The 11543-nt window shown below is 45.8% G+C and overlaps 1 protein-coding gene across 1 annotated transcript; it reads left to right on the top strand.

Moving 5' to 3' along the window:
* The first annotated feature begins 682 nt into the window (after window positions 1-682).
* On the top strand, window positions 683-7912 carry SOX8 (SRY-box transcription factor 8). The gene is made up of 3 exons (XM_075899801.1): window positions 683-1282; window positions 4199-4437; window positions 5653-7912. Exons 1-3 carry the CDS (start codon window positions 849-851, stop codon window positions 6384-6386), a joined length of 1407 nt encoding a protein of 468 aa, XP_075755916.1. The 5' UTR covers window positions 683-848; the 3' UTR covers window positions 6387-7912.
* The last annotated feature ends 3631 nt before the right edge of the window (window positions 7913-11543 follow it).

Raw genomic sequence — 11543 nt, 5'->3', positions numbered from 1 at the left:
TTTTTCAGACAATAAAGGGGATGGTGTCCTGGTTGCTGAGCCTGGAGTCTAGCTCTCTGCGTTCAGGGACCCCATGCGCCGGACCCCTCCAGGGATGAAATCCCTTCCGGCCACGGGGGAGCACCCTGGGACCCTGCTTTGGGAAGGCCGGAGGTGCTGCGCCAGCCTGCGACATCTCCCGCCTTTGCCACTGCCACTAGGGCTCACTGCCTGCCAAGAAGTGAAATGAACCAAACCAGAGGCTTCCTATCTCTGCCTTCCCCCATCAGCACATTCCTCAAAGCACTTCCCCTTTCGGGACTCCTGCACCCGAAAACCCAAAGGAGCCCTCCACGCCCCACCCGTGTGACAAGGCCCTTCCTTCCTTGTTCCCAGAATCATGGCACGCTAGCACCAGAAGGAAGCTCCAGCGGTCAAGTCCAGTCCCCTGCCCTCCCGGCAGGACCCAGCACCTTCCAGACCCTCCCTTTTAAAAGCCAGCAGGGCACACGCCCGCTCGGAGCACTCACATGGGGAGAAGGAAAACCATCCTAAGGGGGGGGGGGAGGAAGAAGAGGAGAAGACGCTGTCTCTTTAAGAGCGGAGAGGGGCGTGGCGATGCAAATGAGAACGCCTCCTCCGTCCAATCGGGGCGGGAGGCGGGGCCGCTCGCCCGCCGCTTAAAGAAACTTCTTGCCCGCAGCTCGGCAGTGGAGCGGAGCGCGGCGGGCCGGGCAGCGCGGCGCATCTGGGGCGCATCTGGGCAGCGCGGCCGCGTCCCGGGGAGGCTGCGCCGGGACCCTGCGGCTGCCTTGGGGCCACAGCGGAGGGGAAAGGGGGGTCCCAGCCTGCAGCGCCCCCTCCCCCCCATGCTCGCCATGACCGAGGAGCGCGACAAAGCGCTGGAGCCGCCCTGCAGCCCGGCGGGCACCGCCAGCTCCATGTCCCACGTGGACTCGGACTCCGACGCGCCCTTGTCCCCCGCCGGCTCGGAGGGGCTGGGCTGCGCCCCGCCGGCCCCCGCCCCGCGCCCGCCCGCCGGCGCCAAGGGGGAGGCGGCCGAGGTGGACGAGCGCTTCCCCGCCTGCATCCGGGACGCCGTGTCGCAGGTGCTGAAGGGCTACGACTGGAGCCTGGTGCCCATGCCCGTGCGCGGCAGCGGGGCGCTCAAGGCCAAGCCGCACGTCAAGCGGCCCATGAACGCCTTCATGGTGTGGGCGCAGGCCGCCCGCAGGAAGCTGGCCGACCAGTACCCGCATCTGCACAACGCCGAGCTCAGCAAGACCCTGGGCAAGCTCTGGCGGTGAGTGGGGCGGGGAGCGGGCACCCCGGCGGGGCGGCGGGAGGGAGCGGGCCGTGCCCACCTGGGGCCTCGATGGGCAGGCATAGGCGTGCGGTGCGCACACAGCCTGGCGTGGCTCACACGCACACGTGTGCCAGGCACAGAGGCACCGCACACCGTGTGTCGGCTCACATGTAACATGCCGGCATGGCTTGCGCACACACGTGTCTCCGGCATATAGGCACTGGCAACCATTTACACACTAACACAAGGTACCTATCCATGGCTGATGCATGCGCTCACCCCTACCCACTCCCACCAGACACATAGGCTCTGTACACTGTTTACACACACATACAACATATCTGCACATGGCCTAGCATAGCTTGCACGTATGCGCACACACCAGTCACATAGGAACCGCACATATGCGCACACACCAGTCACATAGAAACCGCACATGATTTACACACGCAACATATCTACATAAGCCTCAAGTTTGCACACGCTTTAAGTGCATAGACACTGCACACAGTTTACCCACACAACATATCTGCATACAGTCCAGGCATGGCTTGCACACACACACCATGCCCTGTAGAGAGCATGCATCGTGCATATACGCACCACACACAACATGCATCCCAGGCATAGCTGGCACCTACTCATCATGAACTACACACAGACACACATGCACCAGACACACAGTAGGCATCACACTGCATATGCATATGTGTGGCAATCTACATGCATAATACACATATGCAGCACAGGCCCCATGTCCAGACACACACACAGTGTACACACCCTCCACAACGCTTTGTATAGGGGCGGTTTTCCGTAGCACCACATTGCAAGGAGTGGTGGAGATCAGACAGGAGATGCTCCCGTTTTAGAATCTAGCAAACGAAAGTGGGATCATTTTACTGTAGAAAAGGTCCAGAGGTCCCAGTAGTTCCTCTCTACTCAGGGCACAGCTTTCCCCCATGGCTGCTTACTGGGAAGGCCAAACTAGTTTTGAAAAGTCATAGAGAAGGGCTCCTACCCCTGCCTTTCAACCACTGAAGAAAGCCGGAGAATGGAGCTGGCTGCTCCTGCCATGCTCAGAGGGTCTGGTTTACAAGTTCTGCACTTTAGAGTAAGAGTTTATAATCCCCGTTTTGTGTAGCAGGGGAGAATTGTCCTTATTAACACACCCACAAGAGAGGGACAGTCCAAGAACGCAGGGGAACAAAGTTACCTATAGCTACCCCTGCTCCTGGACAATTGGCTATCTAACTTTCTTCAGTTACAGCAGGGGGAAATATCCGTGCAAAAAGCACCAGCCTTTCTGATATTTGTAGGGTTGTAGACAAGTCTACAAAGTTAGATTCTGGTGGAATTTTTCAGGCTGGACCTATCTGAGGGACACAGAGCTCTCAAGCCACGGAGCCTCGAAAAAAAAGCAACCGGTTGCTGTTCTGCGTTAAGTTTCTCCCCCTGACCAAAACATTTTTGTGAAACTTCAAGGCAGGGAAAAAGGAACTGCCTGTGATCGGGGTGAACACGTAGCAAAGAACAAATGATAACGGTCACTCAGGTTACGGGCCCTCGGACCAAATACTAATAGAAGGCCTAATCCCTCAAGGCATCAGTGAGGTTGTTTTTTTTTTGTTTTTTTTTTTTGCTTGAATGCGTGAGCCCGATCCTACTCTGCTGAAAGGAACGGTGGAATTCCCAGCAGTCACCGGACTGCCGTGAATTCTTCCACGAGGCAGCCATATGAAGGGCCGGGTTCATTCATTAGCAAGTCCTGTTATAGAGAGACGCCGAATCTACAGGCTGGAAGTTTGAGAGCGTTACTGCAACGTAACCATTACAGACATGCCCTTTCAGTAGGAACAGTCTGCCCCAGCTGTGGCCATTCCTGCCGATTAAGGGTGCAGGATTCTTCTTGGCGCTCAGCAGCATAATTAAATACTTGGGAAACTTCTGTCTGTTTTGCTCCTTTTCCGCCAACTTTTTATGATGGGTGGATTCTCTGTATTTCTACTACAAGGAAACAGTGAGGGGGTTTTTTTAGCTGTAACTTTAGTGGCTTTTCTTTGTAATATTTGTTGTGCACATTTGCGTATTTAACGAGCTTTAAAATGAACTATGTAATGCAATTTATACCTTTTATATCTTTTTTTTTAATGGACTGCTCTTTTCATGAGTTTTTTTTTTTTTTGTTCTTTCAACACAAATTTATTTATATACTCAACATTTATGTTTAAATTTGTCTAGTACTAATAGTTTCCTGGAAAGCATCTAGTTTAAAATTTGTTTATGCTGCTTTTGGCAAGTTGGACTACAGCTCTTTTTCCTTTGTGCCCATCAGATTGTTAAAAAATTAATTATTTAAGATGACACACAAAGTGAAACATTCCATGTATTTGTTCTGATGAGCAGGATTTCTACATTAAAAAAAGCTATGGTTTAGATATCAGTGGAAAGTTTTCAAAAAAGAGCCCAGAAGAAAAAAAAAATCTTTAAATGAAATATTTGATTTGCTTTTAAATTGATTGGTTCTTCGCAAGTCTGTGGCTTGTGATCAGAACTGGAGATGATCAAAAGTGATTGTCATATGACTTACATATGAAATATAGCAGTAATATTTAGGAGCAGGATACTTGCATTTAAAATAAAAACCAACGACTATATTTTGCCCAGTGATTGATATCCAGAGTGGATGCTTTAACAGCTATTTAGCTGATATTTGCAATACATGCAATGAGTAAAGCAAAGGGTTCTTGTTACAGTTGAAAATATATGTTGTGATTTAAAGTACTGGTTTGCTGAATCAGTGCCTGTATGTTAGAGAGAGAAATGTCTGAAAACACGATGGACATTTGCATTTTGCTTTTTAAGAAACGTATACATTACTGTTTTTTTTTCCTTTCTTAAAATATAAAACAGTTTGCTAAGTGAAAACGAGAAACGTCCCTTTGTGGAAGAGGCCGAGAGGCTCAGAGTTCAGCACAAGAAGGATCATCCGGATTATAAATACCAGCCACGGAGGAGGAAAAGTGTAAAAGCTGGCCAGAGTGATTCTGATTCAGGAGCGGAGCTCAGCCATCATGCAGGGAGCCAGATCTACAAAGCAGATACCGGGCTAGGAGGTGTGGGGGATTCTCACCATCACAGTGATCACACAGGTAGGAAGTCTGGATTTGTACTGTGGTGTCTTGAAACTTGCAAAGATTTATGATCTTGGCAGATGAACAGTCAGTGTTTGTCTAATAAACAAAAGGGAAAATTCCTGCTTTCACGTCTAGCCTGCGACTGCTTCCACGCACACTTAACTACCCCAAACAAAATATAGGACTATGTAGCACTTTAGAGACTAACAAGATGGTTTATTAGATGATGAGCTTTTGTGGGCCAGACCACTGGGTCTGGCCCACGAAAGCTCATCATCTAATAAACCATCTTGTTAGTCTCTAAAGTGCTACATAGTCCTATATTTTGTTTCAGCTACGCCAGACTAACACGGCTATATTTCTATCACTTAACTACCCCAAGTAGCCCTTAAAATCCTACACGTGTTTGAAGGAATGGGGCCCTCGAGTGAAATCCTCTTATGTAGTTCTGTTGGAGATAACAGAAAGTCCCACATACCTTAGTGATGCCTGTGATATAAGAACACCCATTGATGGGGCTAAATCTTATTACTTAGAAAATAAACGTGCATTTTCAAACGGTCTCTAATGTATCAAGATGGAGGGGGCAGGAGAGAGCGTTAATTGCGATATGATCAGGGATCGTTATGAATGGGTAATGTTGAAGATGCCTGAAGAACAAGCCCGAGAGATCAAGACGATTGATCTCGTCCCAACTCTTCTGGATTCTGAATTGGCAAACTTTTTCTGTTGACAGATTCCAAAAGTATTGCTAATGTCCTGTAATTTCAGACATGTTTGTTCTCTGAATTATGAACCCTGTCTGCAAGGTTTTCCTCCCCCACTCCCTTTGCTTTAAGTTTGCACTAGTACGGAGGTTTATATACAGAATAACTTGTTTTCATTTGTTGCCCTTTAAATGAAAATCCGAGTCATTTCCATTGCAGTGACCCTCACTTGCACTTTCTGGCCAAGGAATTGGTTTTAGATGTCTTTGCCACTTCAAAGATTTCATGCAGCCCCACAAAAACATTTAGCTTGGGATCAGTGGCTACTGAGTCCTGGTTCACTGGCTCAGTAGCTATGATGACTTCATCTACCCAGCATCCGAGTGTTTTCTTGATTCAGTGTTTTATTGAAAGATCCTGTGTTTGAGCATATGAATAGCTAAACGATGCTACACTGCCTGTTCTCCACCCTCCCAAATGTCCATCCTGTCCTTGAATTTTCAAAATCTGCTTTTGTCCTTAGGGCAAACTCACGGACCACCCACCCCTCCTACCACCCCTAAAACGGACCTCCATCATGGGAGCAAACAGGAGCTGAAACACGAGGGGCGCCGCCTAGTGGAGAGTGGCCGTCAGAACATAGACTTCAGCAACGTGGACATCTCCGAACTCAGCAGCGAGGTCATTAACATGGAGACCTTTGACGTGCGGGAGCTCGACCAGTATTTGCCACTGAACGGCCACTCCGCCATGCCGGCTGACCATGGGCAGAACGCTTCCACGGGCCCGTACGGCCCTTCTTATTCCCATTCAGCCAACGGCAGCAGTGGAGCAGCCCAAGTTTGGACTCACAAAAGCCCATCCTCGGTGTCCCCGACTTTAAACGAAACCGGCCAGCAGAGACCCCATATCAAAACGGAGCAGCTCAGCCCCAGTCATTACAGCGATCAGTCCCATGGGTCTCCATCTCACTCCGACTATGGTTCCTACAGTGCACAGGCGTGTGCCACTACGGCATCCACCCCAACAGCTGCGGCTTCTTTCTCCAGCTCGCAGTGCGACTACACAGACCTCCAGAGTTCGAATTACTACAACCCTTACTCCGGCTACCCCTCCAGCATTTACCAGTATCCGTATTTCCATTCCTCCCGGCGCCCCTACGCCACACCCATCCTGAACGGCTTATCCATCCCTCCTGCTCACAGCCCCACGGCTAACTGGGACCAGCCCGTCTACACAACCCTGACGAGGCCTTAGAGGCTGGAAGGAATCTTCCCAAAACTATATGCACTAATGAAGGAATGAAGAAAAACAAAGTGGAGTGCCGTGGCAAATTCTTAAGTGCCTGCTGAGCCACTGGGAACTCTATTCATTGGGACTGGGTGTCTGTTGCTTTGAAATCACCAAACTTTAAAAGACAGAGTTCTATTTTTCTTTAATGAAAACAAACAAAAAAACTAACGGATGGGGAAATTCCTTTTTGAGTAAATGAAGGACAAAACTGCGTGACTCCTCTGTGAGGACTGAAGCGAACTTCTTAGTTTTGAACGTCTGAGTGCAAAACCAGAAAGATGTACGAGACTTTAAGGGTCTATTGCAATGTGAGATACGGACCAGCCTTGGAGGCAAGAACTCACTAGGACCAATTAATATATACAAAGCATTTCCGCTATTCCATATAACGATCTTATGGGAACATAGCCGAGTCGGCTAGGACCAACCAGTTAAATGTCTGAGGTGTGTGTTTTAGTCAAGAGTTCTTTCTAAGCAAGGTTTGGCTGTAGTTAACATTCATTTTTTGTTTTTTGGAAGCTTAAAAGTGTTTGGGTTTTTTTTTTTTATTATTGGAAATCTGTTTAATATGTATTTATGTTCTGTATTATTTTGTCTTTTTTAATTAATGAAGTAATTTTTGTGCAAAAAGTAGAATTTTTAAAAAATTTAAAGATGGGTCAGAGGGGGATATAAAATTAGTGGAGATGATACAATAAAATGGTAATATGAGTATTTTTTTTTTTTTTTTAACCACTGCAGAACATGTTTGAGAGAGGGGCTGAAATACTGTCACACATAGCCAGTCATGAACGTAAAATTGACACACATATCTAAAACCATAAAAGGAAGGGAGGGACGCAAAAGTTATTAATTAAATTCGATGGCTAAATTATGAGAAAAGGAGCAGGGCAGTTTGGATTCTCTTTGCCAGCTGCTTTTAAGATATTAAATTGGATTGAAGGCGTCACTGAATTTCTGAACACTTTCGGAACCAAGGCGAGTTTACAGAAAGGTGTAATTTAATGAGGTATTACGGACTGAGTTCCACTTTAAGTTTGGCTTCTAGGGACCAGATGTTATCCATCAAGCTGTGAAACTAAAACCTTCTCCACTAAATTTTTTTAGGTACTTAGTTTTAGACTAATATTTCATTGATATATTTCTACTTCTTCCATTGTATGCTGAGCATATAATAACCATCTATTTTATGGTAACTTGTGCCTTTTAAAAACTTTGTAAATCTTTAAACACATTTCAGAGATTATCTTCTTTTTACCTTTTCTATGTTTCCTACTCTTTTTCTAAAAGTATTTTTTGCATATTTCCTTTTGGGTTTGTGGGACGGGGGAAGTTACAGAAAACTCATTTTTATGCAATCTATTTTTCTGTATAAAGTTTGGAAGATTTTCAGCTGTTACTTATCTGTTCTGTTCACTAGCTTCTGACTAAGCAATGCTAACTTTTGTACAGATCAATTTGATAAAATTAAACAAATGGCTTTTTATTAACCATGTGTTTTTTGTTTTCATTATATTAAAAAAATATCTCTGCACTTAAAAGAAACTTGGAAAACAAAACTAGAAAAAGAAACGTTTTACTTGCGATTCAAGTGAAATAAGAGACCAGGGATTTTGTTGTTGTTGTTGCTTTCACGAATATCTCCCATCTCCTACTGCTGTTTCACCAGCATTTAGAAAGGATGGGACTGAGTCAGGGTTACACAAAGATTTCCATTCTCATACAAACTCATCTCAAGGAGTTCCGTGGAAATACTCACAGGAGTAAAGATTTTCAGGATTGAATGCCATGGTTTTAAATCAAGTTTATTTCATTCTCTACAGTGTATTGGAATTTTAAAAAGCAACAGATTCTGTTGTCTGGCGGGCGAGCTCTTAATTATAATGGCAACAAAATTATATGTTGCTTGCAGTGGTTTTTTATTTAAAAAAATACAGTCATCAACATAGTTACATTTTGTGACTTGGTTTCAGGCCAGCGCTGGAAAATCTTTTAACCCGGGAATATAAATGTGATGACAATTAATGAACGTAGAGAATATTAATAAAGTCTGTGAAGAACAAAATCCCAAAGTGAATTTGCTGGTTGCAGGATGTGCCAAGAGCGATCTTGCCAAAGCGTCTGTAACAGGACACCATTTTCTCTGTGCTCATTTACAAAACTGCTGGCAAAATTACTTTATTACACTGGAAGCCAAAGTTCCTCGGCAGCTTTCGGAAGAGAAATTCCCCCTCTCTCCCCTCCTGATTACAACACGAGCTTCGAGCAGTAGCCTAGCTCGTTAGCCCTGAGCAAAACGGAGATTGTTCAACTCCACAGAAAAGCGATGCAGTCCCTTCGTAGAGTTTCCTTTACCAAAAAAAAAAAGTAGTATCACGTGTAATAGCACAGCCTCATATGTGCTATCTCAAACATCTCTCCGTGTCACCAATGGGAAAACCCCCACCTTTAAATAACGAAGTCTAAAAAATGCCTGTGTCTGGCCAGAGCCTTCTCTTCTGTAAATCACAGCACCGCTGAAGTTAATAAATTTGATCTGGTGGCCGATCTGTCCCACAACACGTAATTTACAATGGGAGCTTGGAATGCCACTGGAACTCACCATGCAACTGAAAACGTGGTGGTGGCTCAGAATGGGAGCAGTAAGAACATTTGGTCCTAAGGACCCAATCCTGAAAAATGCTGAGCATCCTAAAATCTCAGACTTTTAGGACAGCTAATGAGCTTCTGCTCTGTGCAAGACTGGGCCCAGTCAAACTCGCAGGGCATGTTTTTGGGCGGTAGAGGTAAAAGTGATGACGAACTTACCCCTGTCCTACACAACTTAACTCCTATGTGTCCTCTATTATGCTTCTCATCAGTAGACCGCACAGCACTTTACAAATATCAGAGGGGTAGCTGTGTTAGTCTGAATCTGCATAAACAAGGAGAAGTCCTGTGGTACCTTATAGACCAACAGATTTATTGGAGCATCTGACGAAGTGGGTCTTTGCCCACCAAAGCTTATTCTCCAATAAATGTGTTCGGGTACGTCTATACTAGCTCCCCAGTTCGATCTAGGGAGGCTAATGAGGGCGACCGAAATTGCAAATGAAGCGCGAGATTTAAATATCCTGCGCTTCACTAGCATGTTCCCGGCTGGTCGCCATTTTAGAAATTGACTAGCCCGAAGTAACTGCCCGCGACTACACACGGCAGTGAAACGGGATTCCGAATTAAAGCCCTAACTCGAATTAGCTGTTATTCCTCCTGCAATGAGGTTTACCAGCTAAGTCGATTTAGGGCTTTAATTCAGAATCCTGTTTCACTGCCACGTGTAGATGCGGGCAGTTACTTTGGGCTAGTCAATTTCTAAAAATGGTGACCGGCCAGGAACATGCTAATGAAGCACGGGATATTTAAATCCTGTGCTTCATTTGCAATTTCGGTCGCCCTCATTAGCCTCCCTAGATCGAACTAGGGGGCTAGTGTAGATGTACCCTATGTCTATAAGGTGCCACTGGACTTCTCGGTGTTTAAGCACTTTAGAAAGGAGGTGGATATCATTACCCCGTGTTACAAACTGGGGACACTGTGGCACAGAAAGGGTGAAGTGATTTGCCCAGGGTCGTCCAGTTGGCCAGTGGCAGGCTCGGAATAGAAACTAAGCCTCCTGAGTCCCAGTTGAGTGCTCCCACTGTCAATGCTACCTAATATAGGACTAGATGCTCTCATTTAAACTTCTCTGTCTCCACTTTCTCCCTTCCTGTGGGTATATCTTACTACCTGAACCACAGGGGTGACTTTCTGGCATTGAAATACATCTCTGCAAACTCTGCAGTTCAGCTTGAATCAAATCCCCGTGACCGTCAGAAATTCTGCCTGTCCAAAAAGGGATAGAGAATGTCTTATTGCCTGTGTATAAACCCATGGAGTGCCCATATCTTGAGTACTGCGTGCAGAGGTGGTCGCCTCATCTCAAAAAAGATACCTTGGCATTGGAAAAAGTTCAGAAAAGGGCCACAGAAATGATTAGAGGTTTGGAACAGCGGCCATAGGAGGAGACAGTAATACAATTTGTACTTTTCAACTTTGAAAAGAGACTAAGAGGGGGATATGATAGAGGCCTATAAAATCATGACTGGTGTGAAGAAAGTAAATAAGGAAAAGCAATTTACTTGCTCCCATAACACAAGAATTAGGGGTCACCAAATGAAATTAGTAGGTAGTAGATTTAAAAGAAAGGGTACGGCTAGACTATAAGTTTTGTCGGAAAAAGGTACGCAAAATGCACAGTGCATTTTGCGTATCTTTTTCTGATGCTTTTGTCGGAAGAAGCTTTTCTGATATTTGGCCCACCTAGACTGGGCCAAATGTCAGAAAAAAACCCTCTTTCGGAAGCCCCATTCTTCCTCGTAGAATGAGGAATACAGGGGCTTCCAAAAGAGTGTGTTTGCTCTTCCGCAAAAAAAAAGGGGAAGAACAAATGCGTTCCAGTATCCCAAAACCCTCCCGCAGTCTAGCCATACACAAACAAAAGGGATGTTTTTCTTCACACAGTGCATGGTCAACCTGTGGAACTCCTTGCCAGAGGATATTCGAAGACCAGGACTTTAACAGGATTAAAAAAAAAAATTAATGGAAGTTAGGATGGGTAGGAATGGTGTCCCTAGCCTCTGTCAGAAGCTGGGAATGGGTGATGGGATACATCACTTGATTCCCTGTTTGTTCCCTCGGGGGCACCTGATATTGGCCACTGTCAGAAGACAGAATATTGTGCTAGTGGACCTTTGGTCTGATCGTATGGCCATTCTTATGCTGTAATCATAGGTATATGAGCTTCTGCCTCAGAATTAGCTATTCTCAATTAGTGAAGGCAAACTCCATCCATGCAGGGATATGTCTTGTAGGGCCCCAAGGCACCCAGTAAAAGCCAAAGGACAACATGGGGCAACACAAAGTCTTTGTTTCGCAGCATTGCCTGTGAAACAGCCATCGAGGATTCATCAGAAGCGACTGACTCTGTGATGCTCCAAAGGCAATGTTTATTCTCATGCAAACAACAAGAAAGCACACGCGCAAAACACTAAAACTGGCACTAAACCTGTTCATTCCATAAAATGGGTAAGGCCAGATTCAGAA

The sequence above is a fragment of the Pelodiscus sinensis genome, chromosome 16 (assembly GCF_049634645.1).
Source record: "Pelodiscus sinensis isolate JC-2024 chromosome 16, ASM4963464v1, whole genome shotgun sequence".
NCBI classification, from domain to species: domain Eukaryota; kingdom Metazoa; phylum Chordata; order Testudines; family Trionychidae; genus Pelodiscus; species Pelodiscus sinensis.
This window is presented reverse-complemented; position numbering and strand designations above follow the sequence as displayed.

What these genes read in the sequence shown, in the direction of transcription:
- SOX8 (XM_075899801.1), top strand. Translation starts at nt 849, where the DNA reads ATGCTCGCCATGACCGAGGAGCGCGACAAAGCGCTGGAGCCGCCCTGC. An exon ending in ACCCTGGGCAAGCTCTGGCG is followed by an intron (nt 1,283 to 4,198) that starts GTGAGTGGGGCG and finishes AATATAAAACAG; the next exon opens with TTTGCTAAGTGAAAACGAGA. An exon ending in CCATCACAGTGATCACACAG is followed by an intron (nt 4,438 to 5,652) that starts GTAGGAAGTCTG and finishes TTTTGTCCTTAG; the next exon opens with GGCAAACTCACGGACCACCC.